This window comes from Panicum hallii, chromosome 4 (assembly GCF_002211085.1).
Source record: "Panicum hallii strain FIL2 chromosome 4, PHallii_v3.1, whole genome shotgun sequence".
Classification (NCBI taxonomy): Eukaryota; Viridiplantae; Streptophyta; class Magnoliopsida; order Poales; family Poaceae; genus Panicum; species Panicum hallii.
This window is the reverse complement of record NC_038045.1, coordinates 23,949,754-23,974,637: the sequence shown is the minus strand read 5'-3', so window position 1 is coordinate 23,974,637 and position 24,884 is coordinate 23,949,754. Positions and strand designations below refer to the sequence as shown.

The 24,884-nt window shown below is 48.0% G+C and overlaps 1 protein-coding gene across 13 annotated transcripts; it reads right to left on the bottom strand.

Moving 5' to 3' along the window:
* Nucleotides 1–10,941: 10,941 nt before the first annotated feature.
* On the bottom strand, nucleotides 10,942–14,329 carry LOC112889478. 13 transcript variants are annotated; one of them, XR_003228118.1, is made up of 7 exons: nucleotides 13,927–14,329; nucleotides 13,473–13,520; nucleotides 12,966–13,099; nucleotides 12,834–12,877; nucleotides 12,450–12,610; nucleotides 12,171–12,228; nucleotides 10,942–11,900 (listed from the first exon to the last, which is right to left on the bottom strand). XR_003228118.1 is itself a non-coding variant. In XM_025956148.1 (5 exons), the coding sequence occupies exons 1-5, from the start codon at nucleotides 14,198–14,200 to the stop codon at nucleotides 11,892–11,894; spliced, it is 570 nt and encodes a 189-aa protein (XP_025811933.1). In that variant the 5' UTR covers nucleotides 14,201–14,329; the 3' UTR covers nucleotides 10,942–11,891. The 13 variants fall into 13 exon arrangements, 1 of the variants encoding a protein (XP_025811933.1); XR_003228120.1 differs by having other exon boundaries at nucleotides 12,565–12,610; XR_003228113.1 differs by lacking the exons at nucleotides 12,450–12,610; nucleotides 13,473–13,520 and having other exon boundaries at nucleotides 10,948–11,553; nucleotides 11,684–11,712; nucleotides 11,798–11,900; nucleotides 12,966–13,083; nucleotides 13,860–14,329.
* Nucleotides 14,330–24,884: the final 10,555 nt, after the last annotated feature.

Here is a 24,884-nt window from a genome sequence, read left to right as displayed (position 1 = left end):
CACAAAAGTTGTAGAGCTTACTTCAAGGATTCAAACAAAACTAGTTTGACATTTTTCTGAATTTCCTACGAATTCTTACACATTTCTAAAGATCACTGATTTGAATTGAAGGGATGGATTGAAATCTTGCAGTCAGACCCTTAGAAAGATTTAAATCATTGCAATCGAGTCCTTGGCTCGCTGGGGAAGAAAAGCCGAGTCTTGCCAGCCAAATTCCAGGAAGGAAGGACCAGGGGGCTAGCACGGACCTTGCTGGGGGTGATGTGATGGTCGGGGTTGACCGGAGGGGGTGGAACGACGGCGACCCGAGGCGGCGGTGAAGGGGGAGCTCGTCGGCGAGGTGGATGCGGTGCTCAAGGGCAGCGATGGAGGGGCTGGTGAGCTTCACGGGATCATGGCGAAGCTACTGGAGATGATGGTGTGGCTTGAGAAGGGGCGGGGTGGGCTGTCCACGGCACGGTGGTCGACGGCAGATGGCGAGTGCGGCGGTGGTCAAGTGGAGAAGAAGTCGAGAAAGCAAACTGCGGTCGTGCGAGTGGATAGAAGTAGTCGAAGAGGGCTCCTGGTTATGCTGTGGGACTAAGAAGAGGCACGGCGAGCCGGAGCAGCTGCTGTCGACCGGCGGCGCGACGTGGCGGCCGAGCGGTGCTCGGGCAGAGGCGGGACGGCGTGGCGTGCGCGGAAGAAGGCCAGAGGAGAAGAGCTAGGGCGGCGGCCGGCCTGTGGGCGACGCGTGGGAGCTGCCAGAGCAGGAGGTGGCGCCGGCAGAGCTGCAGCGGCGGTGAGCGGTGGCGGCCTGCGACGGCAAGGTGGCGGCTCAGTCGGGCGGCGGAGCGGCGTGGCGCGCTCGGGGAAGGCCAGTAGGAAGGGTTAAGGCGGTGGGCGAGCTCGGGGGCGACGCGTGGAGGACAGGAGAGGCAGAGGGGCCTCAGGCGGCACAGCACGGTGGCCAGCGGCGGCACTACTGCGCGGCAGAGGGGGAGCAGAGGAAGAAGAAAGGGGGGGCTCTAGGGGCTGATGTGAAGTTTCAAAAACTCCAGGGACCTCAATGAAAAACCAGATTTTCTCACTATTTTATATCTCAAATGAGAAAATGATCAAAATAAGAATTGTAGAACTTTTCGAAACCTACAACTTTTATTTAGGGTTCAAATTCAAAAACTCAAAGGATAGAGCTTTATTTTAAAACTTTGGACTTAATTCAAACTTTATAAAGTTTTTGTCCTTATTAGGGTAAATTTCATGTATTTTTGGACTTAATTGCAAATTTTATATACTGCAATGATGACTATTATTCTTACACTTTAACCCCTCATAGAATTTAAAATTTACCTTTGTAATTCAAATATTTTGCATAAAAGGACTCATATTTTTGAAAAATTAAACATAAGTCCTTATTTCCACACATTCATTCAATGTCACTCAATCCAATACCTACATTACACATTCTTTCCTAATGTTTTACAATTTTGACACCTAGGGTGTCACAATACCCTATCATGCCCACAAGCTTGGTCGCGAGCAAAGGTAGCGGCATGGTTCTTGGGAGCTCCTTGGCATGTATGCCAGTGGCGTTCGTGAGGCTGCGCGGTGAGCACACTGGGGATTGCGGGGTCCCACCGGACAGTTGGTCAAAGAAGTTGTGCATCGAGAACAGGACCAGGTCCACATCGCTCGCTGAGGGGTCGGCGCCGAGCATGAGCTCGATGCGCCGCGCCAGCGCCTCAGTGTCGAGGTCGGCCAGCGGCCCGTTCGAGGGAGTGTCTCCCTCGAGCGATGTTAGAGGAATGGGCTCCTCATGGAAACGAAGTGTGCCGAGACGATCAGCAACAAAGTCTAGGCTTCCAAAGCGGAAGGCCTGGAAGGGTGCGAAGATGGGAGGTTCTCACAACCCAATGCACGGGGCCACGGGAAACTCCAGCGAGCCAAAGCGGATTGTACCACCCAGGCTCACGAGGTCGGAGGTGCCGTAGATGGAGGCCATCAGATCACTAGGAAGGTGGATGCACTATGTCCTCCCCATGGACGGCGCCAAACTATCGGTTCCGGAAATGGCCGATAGCTAAACCTACTCGAAGTGTGCATCACGCGTTGTGATCGGATATGGCCTAGCACACAATGACTCAAGATCTATACTAGTTCAGGCAATCATGCCCTACGTCCAGTCGGGGGTCAGTCGGATGTATTACTTGAGCCCAGGTGTTCGTGAGAGTTGGGGAGTTACAAGCCTCGAGCGGAAGCTATGAGATTCGAGAGTCTATGGTTTAGGTCTATCAAGAGATCGGATCTGATGAGTTGTCTGCCTTATTTCCTAGATGGAAGACCCTCCCTTTTATAGTCCAAGGGAGGCTTTGTTACAGGGGAGCTAAGGGTGTGAGGATAGAAAGAAAACACTCCCGACCCCGTCGGTCGGGGTCGTCAGCTTCGTCAGTCGGGTCTTCTCATCCTGTGAGTCTGAGTCTTCCGATGACTACCGTCTATGTTCTGCATCATGGGCAATCGTCTTGTCTTGTCCCCGCGCATCATGCCCTGTCGGTCAGCGGTCGTAGGGGTGTCGATAGATACGGTACGGCTATCACGCGCCATCCTTGGCACCTTGCCCGGCCACTTTGTCGTGACGGCGGTCGTATCATTATGATGTTTCGTCCCGTCCTTTCACGAGGACGGGCAGGTAGAGTAGTGGCGCCCTGCTGCCACAGCAAAGGCGACTTTAACCCCTGTGGAGGGAGTGGTTGGTTGTGTACGACAGGTTGATCCCGAAGCTCATCCTTATCCTTCGTACCTACTCCTGGGGCCGCTGGTAAGCTGGGTCTGGCCTCCCGACCAGCCTGCCGGTCGGGAAGACGGGCACGTGTAAGACGGAGCCCAGTCGGAGTCCTCGGTCAAAGCCTTCATACGGACCCGGCCTCTAACCGTCCCAACAGTCGAGGATATGGGTCTTGGTCATCTCGACTGAGTTGTCAGTCGGGGTTGTGGGCCGAGACGGTCCAGATAAAGTTGTTGCCTTATACGGATGGGTGCCTGTTCTAGACGCGGTCTTGGACTGGTCAATGAGAAGTGAGCCTACTGGGGATCCCGGGTCCTTGGACCCGTCACTACCTTTTGCAGAATACAACGGACTTGACAGATTTTTTTTAGCTCTGGCAGAAATAAAAATGAAGAGGAGTACTCTTTTATTCATGAGTATGAGCTGACAGGCTCGGCTTTCAGAGCTGCGAGGTTTGTAATACTCTATCCCAAGTATAACAAACTCTTTAACAACTACCTTTCTTTGCATCCATTGTCTCTCCTTTGGCGATAAATCTGTTCCTGAACTATTTTTTGGTAGTGAGTTTTTCACCCTTTGACATGTTGACATGTTGGTTTGTATGCCTTGCTACGGGCTATTCACCAATTATCTATATGTACCAAAACACAATCAGGTTATCGAAGAGCTTAATGTAAATCACTTGCATAGTTAGTTTACACTTTCTTTTTCCAAATCACCCCGTTTGTATAAATCCTTCTGCTGCTTAGCAAAGTTTCACTTTCAATAATTGTGCAGACAGATGTTTCTTTTTGGCGAAGTCATATAGTTCTGCTAGCAAAAGGGCAGAAGCATATGCATTATTCTGTCATGAACGAACTCTCACTGGTTTTTCACAGCAGCTTGCGAACAGTCCTGACAAGGTTTTGACACTGAACCGACAGCTTGCAAACTTTTTATTCATATACTTCTTTGGATCTTGAGGAGTATTAATGTGATAACTAGACACTAGATACAGGAGTTTTATTTGCTGTCCAGTTAATCTAATAACATAGGTTTTGGTCTCCCCTAAGTTCAAGCAAATCGAATCCCAAGTCAATTGACTTTTTTGGCTTTCTCAAAATATGGCTTTTATGGTTCTACTGTAGAAAAAGCTCTCAATTTATAACACATGCTCATTTTTCACATGCTTTAATCCAAGATCTGAAGTCTTTATCCGACAATTGTAGATCCAATAGCTGCATAGAACATGTGACGGGTATTATGGAGGAGTATAGTGTTCCTTTAAAACTTTCAAAAGGAGTCTCAACTATTTCACTTGATGATAAAACAAAGGTATGTTATCATTATGAAATTTGTCCACATAAGCATTGCAGCATTGGTAGGATACCCTGAAGATCTAGGTTTGCACTGAATTACTTCTGATGTTTATGTCGACTGTTGTACGATGGCAAAGTTTTGGACAAGTAACTGAATGCCCAAAGGTTGACACTAATTTGGCTTTTGCTTTTTTAAATACTATTCTTGGAGTGATAAGTGCCTCTGGCGATACTTTGAGTAGCAACCTGGCAGTTTGAGTAGCCTGATATGTCTAGCTGCCAGTAACCATTTTCAACCTATCTTCATTATTATTAGCACAGCAAGCCAAGCTATTACCGAACATTTTTTAATAACAGGTACTAATGATATACCGGTATCTTGCACAAGAACAAGTATCTTCTTGATATACTAGAGAGCTATGAATCAGCAATCGGTGAGCCAAACACGGTCCATGTCGCATCGCGCAATTCCCAATTTCCCACCGCCCTTCCAAACAGTGCCATGCAATCCAATCGTGCTTGATATGGCATACAACACGATAGAATTCCCGAGCCTTGAGAACCAAATATAGAAAGAGAAGAAGGGTCTTCTGCACAGGTTCTGGGTGTCAAAAGAAGACGGAATTTGACCTCGTGCATTTTGATACATTGTGCTTTTGTCATTTGCTTTGTTTGCCATGTGCATGAACTCGTACAAATATAGATGGTCCTCTCGTTAATACTGCTTTTTGATGGGTTAAATTTTTTTTGTCAGGCCCATATTAGGCCCCCCCTCTAAGAAATTTGGACAATCTTTTAGCCGCAAGAGTTTTACTTCTCATAGACTAATTTGACTAACTTAATATTTTACACCATATTGAACATTGATTGAAATAGCTTGGAGTGTTGGGTGTTAAATTGTGTATTATTTTTTATCCTTGCTTACTCAATGCAATAAGCTATAATAAATAATTCTTATAAAAAAGTATTATCACCCGTAGCAACGCACGGGCATTCAACTAGTATGATAATAATAATGTACGCTTACCCAAAAACTGCCAAAATGAAGAATTCGGCCATCAAATGTAATGTGAGGGGTGGCCTATCCTACAGACAATAAGTTAATTAATAAAGACATTTTGCTACTCCAATCATTCACTTTATCCAATACGACCATGTAAACAATGTTTTGACTTATTTTAATTCCCTGACCGTTCAAAATGCAAACCTAATAAAAGCTTAATTTTTACATGATTATTTTTATTTTATTTCATTTTATTATGTCAATATTTGAAAGTAATACATGTTTCTTCCAAATAAGAAAAACATTTTTAAAAAATCTGATATTAATTTTATGTAACCCCATGTATGCATAGCATTTTCTTATATACTTTCATCGTGGTTAACCTGGAGTAAAGAAAGCACTTGGGTCAACCGGATTGTTACATCAGCCCATGTATTTTCTTTATACTCCAAAACATCAGCTATGGTAAGGATTATATCATCGTGGTTAACCTGAAGCTGGACTCCATATAAATTTGAAAAAGTGGCAACTTTTGGATTGTGACTATTCCTGGTTCTTCTTGAAATATTTTTGCACCTATAAATACTTTACGTCATAAAATTATAACATTTAACTGAATATTGCTAAAAGAGTAAAACTGTACTCTCTCTTGTCACAAATAAGTAATGTTTTGGACCCATGATTTTGCAAATCCAGTTTTGACTAGTTCATTTGTATGTACTAAAAAACTATAGCGCCTAGTTTTTTTCTCAAACATTGTCTGCATATTGTCTAGCTTTTATGTTGAAATATTTGCCATAGAATCAAAAAAAATAAATCCCACCAGGAGCACAAAGTAAAAGTAAAATATTTTGTAATTTACTATTCTGGTGGCCATATTTTTCAGTTGGGGTTAAAACGGTGATGGAAAATGCCAATGGACCAAGAATTATTTTGAGAAAATGAGAAATAGAAAAAAAATGGAAGTGTAAATCACAGGAAACGATAATGGATAAAGGAGAGCATTTTTTTCTAAAAGTAAATATCAAAGAATTACTTGTTCATGGTGCATACATTGAGTCATCAAATCCACTAAGCCCACTTGTAATCATATGCTTATGAACAAAGTAGCCATGTACAGAGCCCATCTTATTTTTCTTCCTTGGGCGGCGTACAGAGAGCCCATCTTATTTTTCTTTCTTTATGTGATACCAGTGCTACCAGCCACACATGTGACTATTAATAGCCCCCCATTAGGCACTGCCTCGAATAACCAGCAACGAATAATGGTCCACGCTCTCCAGACCAGTGCGGGAGCGGCACCGGCTGCTGAGGGACACAGACGAGCAGGAGGGTGTAGGGGAGCGGCGCAACAGCTGATGAGGGGCGCGAAGGAGCTGGAGGTGCGCGGCGTAGCGGCACCGTGACGGAGGGGTGCGAGGAGGGGTGGAGGGGCGTGGGGGAGCGGTGGCGGAGGGGCCGTAGAGGAGTAGAAGGGGCCTGGGGTAAAGGCACTGTGTCGTAGGGGCGCGGGGGAGTATAGTGGCAGCGACAAAGGGCATGGGGAGCGACGCAGCGGAACAGGAGGGGCATGGGGAGCAGAGCAGTGGCGAAGGGCACAGGGAGCGGCACGGCAGTGGAGCTGCGCGGTGTGGTGGTGGAGGGGTGGCAGGGAGCGATGGAGAAGCGGAGGGGCGCGGTGAATGCAACCAGTACAGAGCAGTAGGGGTTGGAATCGTGGGAGGGGTGCAGTAGCAAGTTGAATACCGCTTAGCATTGGTGGAAGTTTTTAATATTAATTCCTAAAACATCTAAACAGTTAATATTGGATGCACTCATACCAATTTCAAATTCTAGACTAGGTCCGTGGGCGTGCGTTGGGCAATAAAAATATTGGCAACAATACATAGATCATAGGCAACAAAAAATATTATCAAGTCTATTGATATTAACATGTAAGCAAAGTAATCAACAACGCCAAAATACATACAATAAAGTGTATATTCTGGAAGAAGGGGTAGCCTGGCCTTGCTGGACCATAATTATTCAGCTGCCCTTAGCTCTATGTGACAGCGTAAAAGTTCAGAATACATTCCTTTGTCCGTACAGATCTGGTTCCAATCAAATGCCAAAATGTAGATAGCTAAGTGTATGTTCTGGAAAAAAAATCCATTCACTCGTATATTATCTTGAATTACAGTCACAAACTTAATTTGGACGCACATCCACATTACGCACAAATTTGTTTAGACTACACTAATCTCTAAAATTAGTATTTTCATTATGTTTCTGCATTATTGGGACAGGGTATTGGTTCCAAAGGTAAGATAATTATTGTTTTCTGAAGTTATTTATTTGTGAGGCCTATCATTCAGTTTTCTTTCTAGATAGAAGGAATTGTGAGAATCTGAATTGACCTTCATATATCTTAGGAAATAATTCATGTGAAAATCCTCATCTAGTACTGATACTTTCCAAGATCAATCTAGCAAGAATTAAAAAAAAAATCCTCATCTAGTACACATACTGGCCAAGATGGATCGAGCAAATTTTAAAAAAAATCATCATCCAGTACTCGTACGTGCCAAGATGATTGATTGAAATGGTATATTATAAAAACATAAGCTTCTAATGTGCATGGATGGACTCCCACATGAGACAGGACAAGCTAGCTGCACAATTGGCTCACTCATAAACACTGCATTGGTGCCCCAAGAATAGTGAACACATGGGTACATGTCAGACAAATACTACAGGCATAAATGTTTATATCTGTGTTCACCATAGAGCAAGTTCACAATAAGAAAAACTGAAGACAAGGTAAAAGAAAACCGTATATTTATACCATATGCATACCTGCCACTCTTGCTGAAAGAACTTCAAGTTATGCTAGTACTATACTCCCATCTTCAAGTTATGCTATTACTACTCCGATCCCAGCGCTATCCAAAGACATGTTATAGGTGACCGTGGCTCCATTTAATCAAAATGAATCATTTCTTGCTGTTAGGAACTGCCGCAATTATTATGGGTGCAACATGTCTAAAACATAATCGAAAGCAACCTTAAAGTAAATTAGAGAAGGGAAAGGGAATTACATGGGAGTTCAATTCCGAGGAGTTCAACTCTCCTCTGTTCTTGTCTCCACCAAGCAGCACCAACCAGTAGCTCTTCCTTCTTGCCTGCAAGCACCAGGAGCTGAAAAGCCACCCAGCTAGCCTTCTTCCTTCCAATAGCACAACAGCAGTAGCAGCAGCACGCTAAATCCATCTCCAAAATCATCAAGCTCCAACATCACCACCATGGCCTCACCTCTCTCCATCGATTCTTGCTACAGCTCCAACCATAGAACGCCACCGCCTCCACTGCTCATGCGTTGCTACGGCCAGATAAAAATAAAATCCTCATGCACCTATCAACACATGCACATTACATTAGCCTGGAAGAATTTGCTTATCTAAACCTAATTCAATAACACAATTTCACAAACATGCAGAATAAAACACAAGTCAGGACTACCTTGTCACTCTGAACTGCACAGCATCACCTCTACGAATCCAGATTTTCGGAATGTTTATCGAGTTTCTTTTAATTTTGTCGGTGTTTTACAGCCAAATCCACTGAGGGATACTCTCGAGGTGGTGAATTGTAGGTAGGATGTCGCCGAGATCAGTAACTCGAAGGTGCAAGAAATATAATGTTTAGACAGGTTCAGATCGCCAACGGCATAATACCCTATACCCTGTGTGGTGGTTTGTATTGCCTTAGTTGTTGATCTGGTTGATCTCTTTGGAGAGGATCCCTACCCGCTCTTATATAGTTTGGGGGGACATAATTACATGAAAATTCTAGTCGGATACAAGTTCAGGAGTCCTAACCGAGTATTTTTTGGTACTTTTCTTCTGTTCTGACTAATTCGGTACGAGTAGTTACAATTGGTGTAGGATCTGACAAATTTGAAATATCTGCGTAAAAGAAGAATACAATCATGAAACATCTAACAAAAAAAATATTCAGGCTCACAACTTTCAGACAAATTGATGGTGTTTAGATTATTTTCAGGATCACAATCTAATGGTGCAAACAGGAAGAATACATCGCTAGCATACTAAAAAGTTCAGTACCCCAATCTCTTTCTCCCTCTCATAATTCTAAAGGAAGAAAAAAGAGAGAAATCACCACAATACACCAGATTCTGAGGCAAAAAGATAAATTTAACCTAGGTCTATTTTACATGTTCTGCACTGGTGTCACCACAATAAAAAAAACTATGTAAACGATGCACACCTCAAGTGCGGCGTTTGTGAGAACACGGCACTTAATAACTACTTTCACCTCCAAAATAAAGTTGTGAGAAGCAGTAGCACCACTGGAAAATAAAGTCAAAGGGTAGGAAAAAATCTAGGCGTGTCAATGGAAGTAAAATGCATTATGGATTGATTCCTCACGGATCAAGCTTTTCGACTATCTTCGACGTGCTTCCAGAGACAATCTCAAATGCTTCCTGCGGCCAAGAGTATCATTCAGGCTAACATAATATGCAGTCCTGCAAAATTAGAATTTACTAGAAACCATGGCGTGGTCTTGCCGCGCCAACGTTGGAGGGACCAGTGTATAATTGTCTATCCATAATTGCCGAAAAGTGAAGATCCTTTGGCAGCGTGTTCAGATAGAGAACTTTATGACTACCATTTATGTCTTGGATACATTTTACACAGTTGTGTGAAAAATCAAAAGAAGTTGTAGAGGAAGAGGATAATATTCAGTTGCATAGATATATCTGTGTCTCCTCTAATATTTTTTTCTGTTATGTAGATGAATGGATAATATTCAGTTGAATAGGTAGTTCTATTCTATTCCCCGAGTCGTTGTTGTTGGATCACTCTGCATACATATTGCGCTGCCTTATCCATTAGCTATGCTTGTCACCGAGTGCCTTGATTTCCCTACTGAAGTCAGCAGGAAAGCGCGCCGCCGGCTATTGTCGTGTGCCTTGCATTCAGCTACTTCCTTTTCCTCCTTCTATCACTCGTGCTACCCACATCCATCCCTTGCGTGCCACCGGTCCCCTAACTTATCTTCACCTGTCATCTCCAAACCGATCAGATGGAAGGCAACGTTGCAAAATCTAATGTATCATTGACTTCATAGTTATAACTGAAATATAATGTATGATGTGCATCCGTTCAATCTTAGGGCACAAGGTTGTGTGGTTCTAACTGCTACTACTGTATGTCTATCAATAGCCTATTTGGATGAGCTATGTTAAACTTCTAACACATATTATCACTCAAGGTTTTGTAGTTCTAACTGCTACTGATGTGTGTCTATCGGATGAGCTAAAATTGAGTATTAAACTTCAGAACATATTAGCATTCATACGCATGCTAAAATTTTTAAGTATTGACTAGTTCAAAAGTTTAACACTTTTATCCATTAGCATTTGGATCCAAATAAGATATAAAATTTCTCTATATAAACTCAGTTCTAAATATCACTATCGTCAATCTTAAGAAAATTACATGCATACCTAATCACCCTAGGCTGTTTCCCACTACATCAGAATATCATATTAGTGACGGCTGTAGAACAACATCAGTGACGGCTGAAATTTGCCGTCACTAAATTTTCACATCGGTGACGTGGAAAACTACTTCACTAACAACCCATCATCAGTGATGTCTGTTACCAAAACACGTCACTGATAAGGTCATCTGTGACGCATTTTACCAACAGCCCGTCATTGATTACAAATATCAGTGACGCATTTGTCTAGGCCCCGTTACTGATAAGGTCGCAGTGACGGGAGATACGAAAACAACGTCGCTGATACGATCCTCATCAGTGACATGTTTTCACAACTCCCGTCTCTGACAAATTAAAAAAAAAAGAGATACAAATACACAGTTTTCATCCTTTATATATATTACTTACATTACAGGTACACAGGTTTTATCCATTATACACAACACACAGCCATGAATTGCAGTCATACACAAGCTTAATCCATTGAACTCATACAGATCAACTGTGATCTCTAAAGCCATCACTATTATCTCCTTGTTCACTAGCCCACCATTAGCACTATGTCATATGCATTTGGACAATATATCAATCTCCAGCAAAAAGAGGAATTGCATTTGCACAGAAATCGTTTCAACTTGAGCACTGTTAATAGCTTATGAAATCCAGCTATTCAAGGTTTTCATGCTATGCTTTTAGTGTAGTAATTTTCAGCTGCAATATAGTACTAGGTATACTGCTATGCTTTTAGTGCCGTAATTTGATCTAAAGCTGGAAATTTGTAGGCAGAAACAATTAGTCAGCACTGGCTAGTATTATGTGGAGCAAATTGCACAGGTTAAGTTCCCGTGCTACGTTGTACAATGGCACAATGACGAAATGTCCTTCAATGTCAACGGCCCTTTATCAGCTGGAGTCCACCCTAAACAAATAAATAAAGGGAAAACAACCTGAGAAGCCTCCTGAATCACCAGAGCCTTCTCCTGACAGAAGGCAATACCACAACAGGGAGTTTAGTATTTTGGCATGCATACACCATTACAAATTTAGCTCTCCAAATATCAGATTCAGAACATGGGGCAGCGAGTACTTTCCGGTGATCAAGGGACTCACATTTATTATCTGCAAAATATCCTCAGGTCCTGCAGCTCCTTTAGTTCAGAAATGCAGGATGGTTTTCTAGAATTTAACTTTTTTATATCAGAAAAATTTATAATGGCCCTGTACCTTATTGATACTGTTAATACACACATCTAAAGTGCTTCCATTCGATATTCTCTAGGGTACTGTCGGTGTGCTTCTAAAGCAGTCCCTTTCTGATTTAGGGCACCTGGCAATAGGAAAACAAGTCAAGCATGGTAATGAGCAGACCTGGTAACCTCAAGCAAGAACACACAGATTATGGAAGATTAGATGGTGAATTCCTACTTCCACTAGAAGAATTGACTGACATTCTATTAATGAGATTATCCTCTCAACTCAAACCCAAATGCAGCTCTCTAGTTACAGTTAATATATGTATAAGTAGAAACTTCAGGATTCTGCATCATTCACATGAAGAATATACCGATATATTTTGAGTTGCAGGAGCTAGACTTACTTTTTTGCCTTGCCTGTCCTTACTTCTTTTCACCAGTGGGTGGCTAGGTGAGACAATTCTTGTGCATGCAAACAAATGAAAGAAATCATCATTTCAGGGAAATTATCAACTAAGTTCAAGGAAATTTATAAGTGCAGAGTAATCTAGTAGTCATGTGGTTCAGGAAAAAAAAATCTAGGAGCATTGTATCGGCATGGTATAAATGGCAACACAAATTGAGTCAAGACGTTCAATATTCTTCAAGACAGAAAGAAGGTGTTCAGCCAAAGCGTCATATACCTCCTCCATCGACCTTCGAGTTTGTTCGACTTTTATCAGTATTCCAATTACCGAAGAATATAACTCATCTACTAATGATCAAAGTTGAGAAGATCAAGCAAATGCAGATATAAACCTTCTTCTCAAAAAGCCAGGGATTCAGCAGATTCTTCTAGGAATTTCTACATAGAAACAAAATAATCAAATTTCCTAACTAGAACATGGGTAAAATATGGCCTTATCAGTTCGGAAGTGAGCAGGCAGGCTGCAGGCTATTACATCAACTAATAGGGTACTTAATTACTGTGACAAAAGTTTAAATCACATAGTAATCAAGTACTAGACTAATAATGAAGTGGCAATGAACATTTTTCCCCATTACAAAATCAGAACTAGGTGGCTTACTTGGCTTCTATCTGTGGAGCTTGTTGTCTTTGATAGCAAGGAACCTGAAAAAAAAAATAACAATGCTAGAGTCAAGCATAGTAAACAGACATGTATAGCAAACTCCTTGCGAGACAGGGAAAACCCACTCACAGTTTGTTTCTTCCTGTTTGCATCTTGAAAGCTTGAGTGTTGAGGAAATGCTGGCTGGAAGCTGGCACGGATTGGAGGCACTGCCCTCATCATCAGTTTGCCTCTCGCAGCATAACTCCTACAGGCCACAAACCCTGCAGAGGCAGCAAGGTAGTAGAATAGTAATAACATAAGAGAAGAACAAATCTGTGCATTTCTATCCACTGCACATGTAAACATAAGAGAAGAACAACATGGTAGTAGAATAGTAATAACCTTTGGAGTAACAATTTTGTAGCTAGTTCATTAAGGCTAGCAAATGAAGTAATTTGATTTCCAGCAAAATAAAATTGCTACATATATGGTTGTATACATAAAGCTCAGGCATTACTACTTCAGTATGAGGTTAAAATTTATGTTAGCTAAAATACTTTCAGGCAACAAAGTAATCTACAAACAGAAGCTAAAATACTCTCTGGCTGCCAGGTCAATGGCTACAAAGTAATCTACAAAAAGTTGTCTATTTACCTGCGCTTTATTGAGAAGTTCACAGCTCCACACGCAGAAATCATTGGACTGGAAACAAAAGAAATTCAACATTAACCATTTTCGCCTACGGCTGGACTAGTGCCATCATAATCCGAATCCAGAAATATAAGAAGACTCAACTAATTCTATTTTCTACTGCCCAGTAAGACTGAGTTAATTCAGCAATCGCAAAAGTGATGTGACAATTTTAGTCAGATAATGATATGCTGCAGACAATAGCATTGCTTTGTAAGGTAAAATTCAGAGATTAGTGAACAAACAACAAGTTAACTAGTTCATCCAGCTTATATTCAGAACAGTTAATTCGAGTTTGTCTAGCACTGAAAGAAAAATAACCCTAAAACATGAAGAACTAAAAACCTTTACTTAAGCACGAAAGCATCTTGATGGGATACGCAGGGGAGGAGGCCGAGCTCCTGCGGCACGTGTTGACCTTGATGTTGCGAGCTTCTGGTGGCTCCAGATCCGGACTTGGGGAAGGGTTGGTGATGGGGTCTGGGGAGGGTGGGGGAAGACTGAATCGATTCGCCTACTGGCCACCACTTCGCCCGCACGCCGAGGATCCAGTTGCTGCTGTGGATAATTGCCGTCGTGGTCCCCGTGACGACGCCCCCGGTGCCGCCGTGGATCTCGTCGCCCTCGCTGGGAAGAGGAGACCGCCCCCAGCCGCGTCGCGTGGAGGTGAAGGGTCGCGGCCGCCACATCATGTGGAGGAGGAGGATCTCGGCCGCCGCATCTCGCCGCCGCCGCGCTCAAACTCCTGTGTTTGAGGAGAGGGAAACAGAGAGGGGAGAGGAGAGGGAGGGAGAGACGAGCGTGGGGAGAAGGTATCCAACGGATGGAATCGCATTTCATCCAACGGATGGAACGGATGCGAATCTGCTTTCAATCGCATTTCATAAAAATTTCGGGTCCGGGTTTCCTCGTCAGCGACGCGTTCTGATCAGACCCGTCCCCAGCTACAAGCACTCGCACATCAGAGGCGTGTTTCATTGGCACGCGTCTCTTCATGGTGTCCATCGGAGCCAGTCACTTAATTCTATTTTAGTGACGTATTTTGTTACTACGTCACTGATATAGTGCCTCCTTTCTTTAATTTTTTACATAGTGTCATGTGTTGTTTTGTTGTGAGAAGGTATGAGTATTGTAGTTTCGAATGGGGCAATTTGTACGATTTCTGCAGCCGTCGCGGTCGGAGAAAAAAGAGCAAGCAAAGGGAAGGGAGAGTATCTGGAAGGGACAGAAGAGTAGCTGGAGGGACGCTGCCTGCTCAGGAAGCTCCTACAGAAACCTAGCATTTGTTGATGCTACAATCGTCCGATTATAATTTCTAGGGATCTAACGGCTGCAAAAACAAGGTGACGTGGGCCAATGCCTTGCAAGAGCTTGGTCCAGGTTTAGAGATTTAGAGATAACAAGTCAGTGGTGACACCAGTGCAGAATATCACGATGAATTGCTTAGTTTTCCTGCTGAAACAACAAAGGAGAGAGAAAGATTCAAAAGTCAATTGTGATTGAGGATTAGTATCCCATGTATGTTTGGGTGCAATTTTGGCTCCAGATTCCAGGATTGTAAGAAAAATAGTAGACCAAAATCAAAGTACATATTCGGACAGTGTTTGCTAGATCTAGGACAGTAACAAAGCCTCCATACCGCTGATGAAGTGAAGTAAAATTTATTTGTTGCATTTCCACTCAGACACATTTAAGCTACGTGCGTCGATAACTCATTACAACAGTGATGGGTGGTGAATTCTCCATTAAGCGTTTAGACATGTTCATGACCAACAATGGCCCTTAGCCGGTCAAAATAATACATACAATCTACAAACTCCAAAAGATGTGGTAAAAGACAGGTGTTACAATCCCCGTACTATTGGGGAAGCCGTCAAATGAGTGTTCTTTTTAAGAAAAAAATCCAGAATTGAGAATGAAAGATGCAGTCCAATAAAGTGGTAGTTGTTGTTATTGTAAGGCTAGCTAATGCTAATCATCAGATAAGAAACGGAGCCGACCCTGTTGATCTAATTCCAGTCCTTGCATGCTTCTACCTGAAACTGCGAGGGAGATCTGGCAAGGAAAGGTGCGGATCGAAGGAGGAAGGGAAAGGGAGACAAGGACTCACGCGGTACCCTGGTTGTAGAGGTTGAGGGTGACGGCGAGGCGCTCGACGCTGGGGCCTGGGCGGGAGATGGCGACCTTGTTGTGTGTCAGCACGAACTGCGTATGCGTATCCCCTACGGCGGCAATGACAGTGGCAGCGAGCAAGCGTCCGCGAATGGAAAGGCCGGTAGCCTTCGAAGATCCCCTAGGATGGCCGGCCCACGCGGAGCAGACGGTGGATGGGGAACGGAGGGGCGGCGGCGTAGGAGGACGACGCGGACGGCTGGACGTGGAGCGGGGAAGAGAAAATTGCAATTTTAGGACTCCAAACAACGTGTTTCACAATTTTACCATAAGTAATATTTACATCGTAAAATTGGGACTCCAAACATCAACCACTTGATTGTACTATCATCTGGTGTATTTTCCCTCTTTTCTTTTTCTTTTCCATATATTTCGCATGCGAAAAGATTCTTTTACCCCTCTATATGCATGGACGCTGTCTGTGACCTAGCGCTGTCCCGCTGCCTCCAGCGTTCCACCGCCGCCCACGCCCGCCCTTGCTGCGCCTGCCCACGCAGTTGCTCTCGGCTGCCAGCAAGCTGCCGGCCTCCACCGTGTCTGTGTGCAGTGGCAGCTGGGAGATCTTGCAGGGGCACATCTGGACGGCATTGGAGAGGATCTCGGCGAAGGGCTGCTGGGCCCTGAGGAGCGCAAGGTGATCTAGGTCGTAGTACTAGAAGGAGGGTCTTTTCACATGCGAAATACATGAAAAAGAAAAAAAACAAAAGAGGGAAATGCACCAAATGGCAGTACAATCAAGTGGTTGATGTTTGGAATCCTAATTTTACGATATCAATGTTACTAATGGCAAATTTGTGAAACGCGTTGTTTGGAGTCCTAAAATTGCAATTTTCTCAGTGGGAAGGGGTGGTGTGAACAGGGAAGGGCGCGGTCACGCGGATCACGCGATCAAATCGGAGGCGGTGTGGGACGTCACGAGGCAGGGGCGTGAGGATGACGGAGGAGGTAGGGGATGCCAGGGCGACGATCTCGGTGGAGCGCCCCCCCTGGCGATGTGCGGATAGCGCAACGCCACTGCCCCATCATCCTCTGGAACAGCTCCTCCGTTCGAGAAGCGCAAGGCGGGGTGTGGGCGCGGGGAGCACGCGGGGCGGGGCGCAACGAGCGCGGCGCCGCTGTTGTCCATGCGGAAGGTGAGCCCCGAGAGGAGGATGAGCGGGATGAGGATCCGGCGTAGCGACCTAATGCGTTGGTGGGGCATGCTAGGGCTTTGCCTGGGGGAGAGGTGCGGTCCGGATCTGGATGGAGTTGGACGTCCTTGGCAGAGCGGCGGACCGTGGCCCCATGACGCGTCAGGGTGGAGCAACGGGGCCTAGCGCGGGATGGCGTCATGGGGGTGCAGTGTGCGGAGATGGAGAGGAGGCCGGTTGGCGGCGGGGTGGAGTGAGAGAACGACAGGGAGGGCAGCTGGCAAGGGTGGCTAGGGTTGGAACTGGACGGAGGTATGGGACGAGGAAGGGAGCGTGGGGGTTGTGAGGCGCAAATTAAATAGGGAGACAATTGGATGATCCTCGTATGGCAAAGGCCAGAGGAAACGATGGGGAGACAACGTACGTCGCACGAGGTTGCGGACAAATGAAAATTGTGTTGCCCTTAACCTCTTTTTAGTGGTAGAGATAGAGATATCTACATCAAAACAGTACCTAATCTATATTTTATGCTCATCACCCTATTTTGTCTAAAATCTTCTTAATTTGTCCCTATGCTCGTCACCCTATTTTGTCCAAAACCTTCTTAATTTTCCTCTGCGCGGTCACACGATTCGCGTGCGTCTCACGGCCCAACAGCAGCACAGGTTGGGGGCTCCTCTTCTGGAAGATGGTTATGAGATGCATCTTTAAAGCGTCCAACATCATCTTCTTCCTCCGTCCAGCCATCCTCCGTTCGGCTATCCTCCGCCCGCCCTCTCGTCCTCCGCCCTGGCCGGTGGCTCTCGCCGCCACGCCGCCCGCTCACCACCCGTTGCCGACCTCTCCTCTAGAGCCGCCGGGCATTGGAAGCCCCAGCAACCTAGAAACCCTAACCTCCGCCGCCTCGACCACCACGCCGGCTGCCGGAGACCTCGCCTGCGGCAGCTCCCCCCACCTCCCACCCCTCGCCGGCAGCCGCTCCACCCCCTCCCCCTCCTCTACCTCGCCGGCGCACGCGCGAGCCGCGGCGCGAGAGGGAGCGAGCGAAGCCGGCGCGAGCGAGAGAAGAGGGGAGAGAAGGAAAAGCATGGAAACCGAGTCGCATGCGGGAAACTAGCTCGTCGCGGCACCAAGACGAAAGAAACCAGCGAAAAAGAGCGTTGGGGAGACGCATCGTTTCTTCCTCCCCGCGATTCCCTCGCCATCCGATCCCTTGCGCCTGCGCCTCCGCTCCACTGCCATGCCCAGCCCGCACGCGAACACCTCCCGCGCGCGAGCTCCTCCCGCGCGCAGCCCCGTATTTCATTTTGGCGCGCACCCGAATCCTCTCCGCGCCAACATCCTCTCCATCTTTTTATCTGCCGGTCCCAAATTTTCCCCAGTCACTCGTGTAGGAAGAAACCGTCCAAATCCCTTTACTCTCCAGCTACAATCGACGAAATCCATCCCAACCCATCATCCCCGAGGAAGGAATCGTCCCCAAGCGTAGCAGAAGAATGAAGCGGCGGTCAAAATCCAATCAGACCGATGCTCCAGCCGTCGGTCCGGTCGCCGGTGGAGCTCCAAGAGCCGGCGGTGCACGAAACGCTGGTGTTTCTCCCACTGCTGGTGCTCCAGTCTTCCATCCTCCAGCCGTCGGTAGTGGTGCTCCAGGGGGCAGCCCCTGCTCCAGATGCTAGCATCGATCCAAGAGCTGGCAGTCCTCCGGCCGCTCGTGCTACAGTGACTGGTAGTTCAGCACTCCATCTTCCGGGCGCCGGTGATTATCCATGGTAGCGAGCAGCGTCTCCTGGTAGCTCGAACTGGTACATGATGCCTTCTCCAAATTCAGTTGCTTGTCTGAACTAGTCTCTTTATTAAATAATCTTGTTAGTTATCTACTGGATTAGCTTATGTGATGTTCGTGTGTCTTGTTCCAATGTTCCTAGGGTTTAGGTAGTTCGTACAATGTCCTGCCAAAGATGAACGCAACGGAACACCGGAGGCTATATCTGCTATTGATCAGAAACTTGACAAGTTCATTGAAGTAAGTAATAAAGCTGAGAAGATGGCAAAGGTGCAACAAAGTTTGGCAAACAAGAAGCTAGAAGTGGCCAAGCTTAATCATAAAGCAGCCCAAGAACAAACAAAGAGCAAAATGGTAGAGCTTTACAAAGAATTATTGTGTGCTCCCACAAATGATCTTAGTGAAGAAGCTTTGGCTGAGAGATCCACAGCAACGGAGTCTATGAGATTGGCTCTGTTTGCTAAAGATAATTGGGTATGCCTTTTTATTTCTTGTTGATAGGCCTTATGCAGATAATTGAATGTCTTTACTATTAGTGTGAACACTAAAAGTCTGATCATATTATGTAGTCCACTAACCCATTAGACTTCCCTGGTACATTTATGTGTATATATACCCCCACGGGGAGTACCCTCTGCCTTCCTAATGCTTTCTTCTCTCTTCTCTCTTCTCTCTTCCTCACCATCATGTCCCACCAATCTGATAATCATTTGCCAAGTGATTCCCCTGTGCATGATGACTCTCTTGATGAGGTGAGCAGCATAGATCTGATGGATATGTACCCAATGGATGAGGTGAGCAGCATATTGGACGATTTTGCTGATCATGTGGCTACTAAATTGAAGTCGGAAGTTGCATCTCTACAAGACATGAGACCTATCATGCGGAGTGCTCCAAGGAGGTATGTTGATAGGCCTTATCCAGAGTCTGAACAGGGGCTGATGTCTGATTATTTTGTGGAGAATCCAGTCTACAATGACACAATCTTCCGTAGAAGATTTAGGATGACGAGGCCCCTGTTCTTACGCATTGTTCAAGCCCTTGGTGAGTGGAATAAATATTTCACTTTGAGAATGGATGCTCTTAACCGCCCAGGGTTATCTCCACTAAAAAAATGCACAGCGGCTATTCGCCAATTGGGAAATGGCAGCCCTGCTGACCAACTTGATGAGTACCTAAAGATTGGAGAAAGTACTGGAGTGGAGTGCTTGAAGATGTTTGTGAAGGGTGTGATCGAGGTGTTTGGTGAAGAGTATTTGCGACGCCCTACCGTACAAGATGTTGAACGCTTAGTGCAGATTGGTGAGCAGCGTGGGTTCCCTGGCATGTTAGGTAGCATAGATTGCATGCATTGGCATTGGGAAAAATGCCCTGTTGCATGGAAGGGAATGTATACTTAGTGGTGATCAAGGAGTTCCTACAGTCATTCTAGAAGCAGTAGCTTCACATGATCGTTGGATATGGCATGCCTTCTTTGGTGTTGCTGGATCCAACAATGATATCAACGTCCGTAATCAATCACCTTTGTTGGTCCAACAGCTGAGAGGAGAAGGTCCTCAGGTGCAGTATCATGTCAATGGAAAGCAATAAAACAATGGCTACTATCTTGCAGATGGCATATACCCAGAATGGGCTGCTTTTGTTAAGTCCATACGCCATCCACAATCAGAAAAGCATAAATTATTTGCAGAACATCAAGAAGGGGCAAGGAAGGATGTCGAATGTGCTTTTGGTATTTGTCGGTACATACGGACAGAGGTACCTCCTGCTAGGGTGTCCAGGCCCTTAGCGTCTCACCATCTGTGATCTCCCCCTCGTCTTCTGGGTGACGTGGCGTACGGTCCGGGGTCTGACAGCTGGGACCATGGTCTCCGGACCATCGCCGTGCTCTTAGAGGTCCGGGGCCTCTACGTGCCCAGGAAGGCAGGGGAGCTCTCGGGTAGCCCCCGCGGACTCGGACTCCCCACGGAAGTCCGGGGCTATCATGTATGATGGCCAGACCATCACAGGCCTGACCGCTCCAACCGGCCTCAGGGGCCCAGACCCCCTCCCCCCGGGAAGGGGTCCGGTGCCGCCACATGCCGCCCCTGCGGAGGGAGCGGGGCTGGCCCTGCCACGTGCCTGTGGCAGGAGGCCCTTCGCGGGTCTCCAGCCCACCTACCAGCATTTAATGCGGTAGTTGGGTCGGGCGCGCCCAAGTCAAAAAGTGTGGCCTGCCACTGACACACGGGGCAGGTAGGCTGACACCACGGTAAGCCCGCCTGTTTCCAAGGCGGCGCGTCGTGTCACCGAATACTGTGCGCCAGCGGCGTACAATCCCGTCACAGCGCCGCGCGCGGCGCCAGATGATGGCCTGTAACAGGAGAGCCGAGGCGTGCGCTGCTACAGTGCACTCGGAGGCAACGGCGCAGCGGGTTAGCGCTGCTCCTTCGCCTGACAGGTTCTCACTCAACAGTGGTAGCACGGCTTCACTGTTGAGTGAGACTGACAGCGGTCACTGTGCCTGCAAGGCAGCACACGACCGTATGTGCCTGCAAGGCAGCACACGACCGTATCCAGGCTGTGGATACGCACGTTATCTTCCCAACCGTGAAGACTACAACGAGGAGCTGGAGAGGGAGATCTCCATATCACATAGAGCAGGCTCCTGTTGGCCGGATCCCCACCTGTCGGGGCTCCGCACAGTGTAAGCACCTCCCTTGAACTATAAAAGGGAGAGTGCACTCGTTAGAAGACAAGTTCACATCAAGGTCCATTTAGGCTAAGGTTGCAAGGTTTAGGTCAAGCTCACACAACCAATACAACACCAAAGTGGACGTAGGGTATTACGCGCCGGCGGCCCGAACCACTCTAAATTCCCCGCGTCTTTCCTGCGTTCATCCACGCATCGATCGAGCGGTCCTAAGTCTCCTCCAAACCCATCTTTAATTAGGATTAGGCGGGTGCATTCCGCCACCTGGCTGGAGATTTCCTCCGACATTTGGCGCGCCAGGTAGGGGACTAGGTTTGATTTGCGCTCGGTCGACCCTCAAGACCGCAATGGCGCAGGAAGATGGTCATCACGACCTCCAGTTGGGTGAGGAAGTGGCGTCCACGACGCCACACGTCTCACACCGCCCTACGTCCAGGGCGGCAGCGCGGGTAGTTCCGCAGCGCGCTGCGGCGCGGGCCTCTGCGGCCCAATCGGTGCCCGCACCGAATGGGCCGCTCATGGCAGCCAGGGAGTTGCTTCGCAACCCTCCTGGTGAGGCGGCCTCACCCGACGCCCAGAGGCAATGGCGTGGCGACGTCGACCGCCTCCTCAACCTGGCGCATGCTTCCCCATGTTCGGCCGGGGGGGGGGTTCTGTCTCCAGACAACGCCGTCGTCAGGGCGGCGCATCCGGTTCTGTGCACTCACCATCAGTGAGGAGTGCACGGACCGAGGACCTCCGGGCGGAGCTCAACCGCAGATGTGCGGGAGAGGACGCCCGTGTCTCCATCGAGTGGGCGCGTGGTCGCCGGCTCAGTATCGAGGGTCGTGACCTCGATGCCGAATTCGCTGTGGTGGCTCCGGCGCTGCAGGGACCTGTCCAGGCACCAGTGTCCGGGGTGGGCTGCGCAGCGCTCGCAGACCATCTTCACGCGATCGCCTGGCCGTCCAAGTTTCGGCCGCATCTGCCGGAAAAGTATGGCGGGACCACCAACCCGTCAGAATTCCTGCAGGTCTACATCACCGCCATCACGGTGGCTGGAGGTAACGACGCCGTCATGGCAAGTTACTTTCATGTAGCCTTGACCGGGCCAGACCTGGCTCATGAACCTTACTCCGGGATCCATCCGATCCTGGGGGGAGCTGTGCGCACAGTTCACGGCAAATTTTGCCAGTGCGTACCAGCAGCACGGTGTGGAGGCCCACCTCCACGATGTGAGGCAGCAACCCGGAGAAACCCTCCAGACCTTCATCTCCCGCTTCACCAAGGTGCGTGGAACTATTCCGCGCATCTCCGATGCGTCTATTATCACGGCATTTCGCCAGGGGGGTCCGTGATGAGAAGATGCTGGAGAAGCTGGCGACTCACCAGGTGGAAACTGTCACCACCTTGTTCGCTTTGACGGACAAATGCGATAGGGCGGCAGAAGGCCGTGCATGGCACTTTGCAGCCCAGGCAGGACCCGCTCAGATGAGTGGGCCCAGTGTCGCTGTCCCTGGCAGCGGCAAGAAAAAGAACAAGAAGAGCTGTGGCTTCGACAAGTCACGGATCGGGGGATCGGCCGTTGCTGCAGCAACGACTGGGGGCCAGAACCCTCGAGGCAAGCGCCCACGGCAACAGCGCACCGACCCCGGGTCGTGCTCTGTTCATCCTAGGGCTCGCCACAGCGCCACCGAGTGCCGCGAGATGCAGAAGCTCGCGGAGCGCCTCAGCAAGAGGCGTGACCAAGCCTTAAGGGAAGGCTCCTCCCCACTGCGGCGGTCCGGCAAGGAGAAGGCCTCCGATGCCGACGCAGCCGCGACGGAGAGGGAGTTGGGGTACCAAACCCCCAACAAGGACCTCAAGGGTCTTTTCCACCAGTCCGACTCCGAGTCCGGTGGTGACGAGCGCCGCAAGAAGCTGTACGTCATGTACGGTGGCAGCTCGGAGCTCGTCTCCCGGCGGGACGTCAAGACCCTTCGCCGAGAGATCCTCTCGGTGAAGCCGGCGGCGCCGAAGGCGGCGTCCCACCAGCGGTGGAAGAACATCATCATCTCCTTCGGGCCGTCGGACTGCCCGGAGAACATGGCGGGCGCTGGTGTGCTGCCACTCATCACGGCACCTACCATCGCCAACGTCCGCCTCCACCACGTGCTGATCGACGGAGGTGCGGGCCTCAGCGTCATCAGCTATGCAGCGTTCAAACACCTGCAGATCCCGGAGTCTAAGCTGACTCCTTCGCGCCCATTCTTCGGAGTGGGTCCGGACCTAGTGTACCCGGTGGGGACCATCTCCCTACCGGTTACATTTGGGACGGAGGACAACTTCCGTACCGAGAACGTGCAGTTCGAGGTCGCGGAGGTTAACCTCCCCTTCAACGCCATCATCGGCAGGCCGGCCCTGTACCGGTTCATGGCCATAGCCCATTACGGGTACCTGGTCCTAAAGATGCCTTCTCCGGCAGGCGTCCTCACCGTCCAGAGCGACCGGGCTGCTGCCGTCATGGCGGTCGAAAAACTCCATGCGCTGGCAACAGGGCTCGCCCCCATAGCTGGCGCCCAGGGGCCCGACCCCTCCACCTTGCGTGCCAAGGCTCTAGCCAAGGCACCCAAGGTCCGTCCGTCCGATACGGACGATGTACCCGTGAAGATCGTCTAGGTTGGAGCGGAGACCTCCTAGACCACCCGTATCGGTGGGAATCTGGGAGAGAAATAGGAAAGCGCGCTCATCGCCTTCCTCCGGGCAAATGTTGACGTGTTCGCCTGGGAACCGTCACAGATGCCCGGGATCCCTAGGGAGGTGATTGAGCATCATCTGAAGATCCACCCCGACGCCAGGCCGGTCCGGCAGAAGCCACGCAAGCAGTCCATCGAGCGGCAAAACTTCATCCGTGAAGAGGTCCGCAAGCTGCTACAAGCTGGCTTCATCGAGGAGGTCTATCACCCACTGTGGTTGGCCAATCCGGTCGTGGTCCCGAAGGCAAACGGGAAGCTTCGGATGTGCATCGACTACACCAATCTTAATAAGGCATGTCCAAAAGACCCTTATCCACTTCCGCGTATAGACCAGATTGTAGACTCCACCTCCGGGTGTGATTTGCTGTCCTTCATAGATGCCTATTCTGGTTTTCACCAAATCAAAATGGCTAGGGATGATAGGAAGCATACAGCTTTTGTAACAGTGGATGGTCTTTATTGTTATATAGTAATGCCTTATGGATTGCTTAATGCTCTACCCACCTTTGCTCGTGCAATGAACATCATTTTAGGTGATTTGGTTAGAGATATAGTTGAGGTGTATGTTGATGATATCGTTGTCAAGACTAGAGAGTCAAATTCTCTCCTAGAAAATTTAGCTCAAGTCTTCGACAAGTTACGAACGACCTCCACCAAGTTTAACCCCGAGAAATGCGTCTTTGGCGTGTCGGCGGGAAAGCTCCTCGGTTTCCTGGTCTCCCACCGGGGGATTGAGGCAAACCCGGATAAGGTCCGGGCGATCGAGGCAATGAGACCCCCTGCGCGCCTCAAGGATGTACAGAGGTTAACGGGGTCCCTTGCAGCCCTCGGCCGTTTCATTTCGAGGCTGGCGGAGAGGGCACTTCCCTTCTTCAAGTTGAT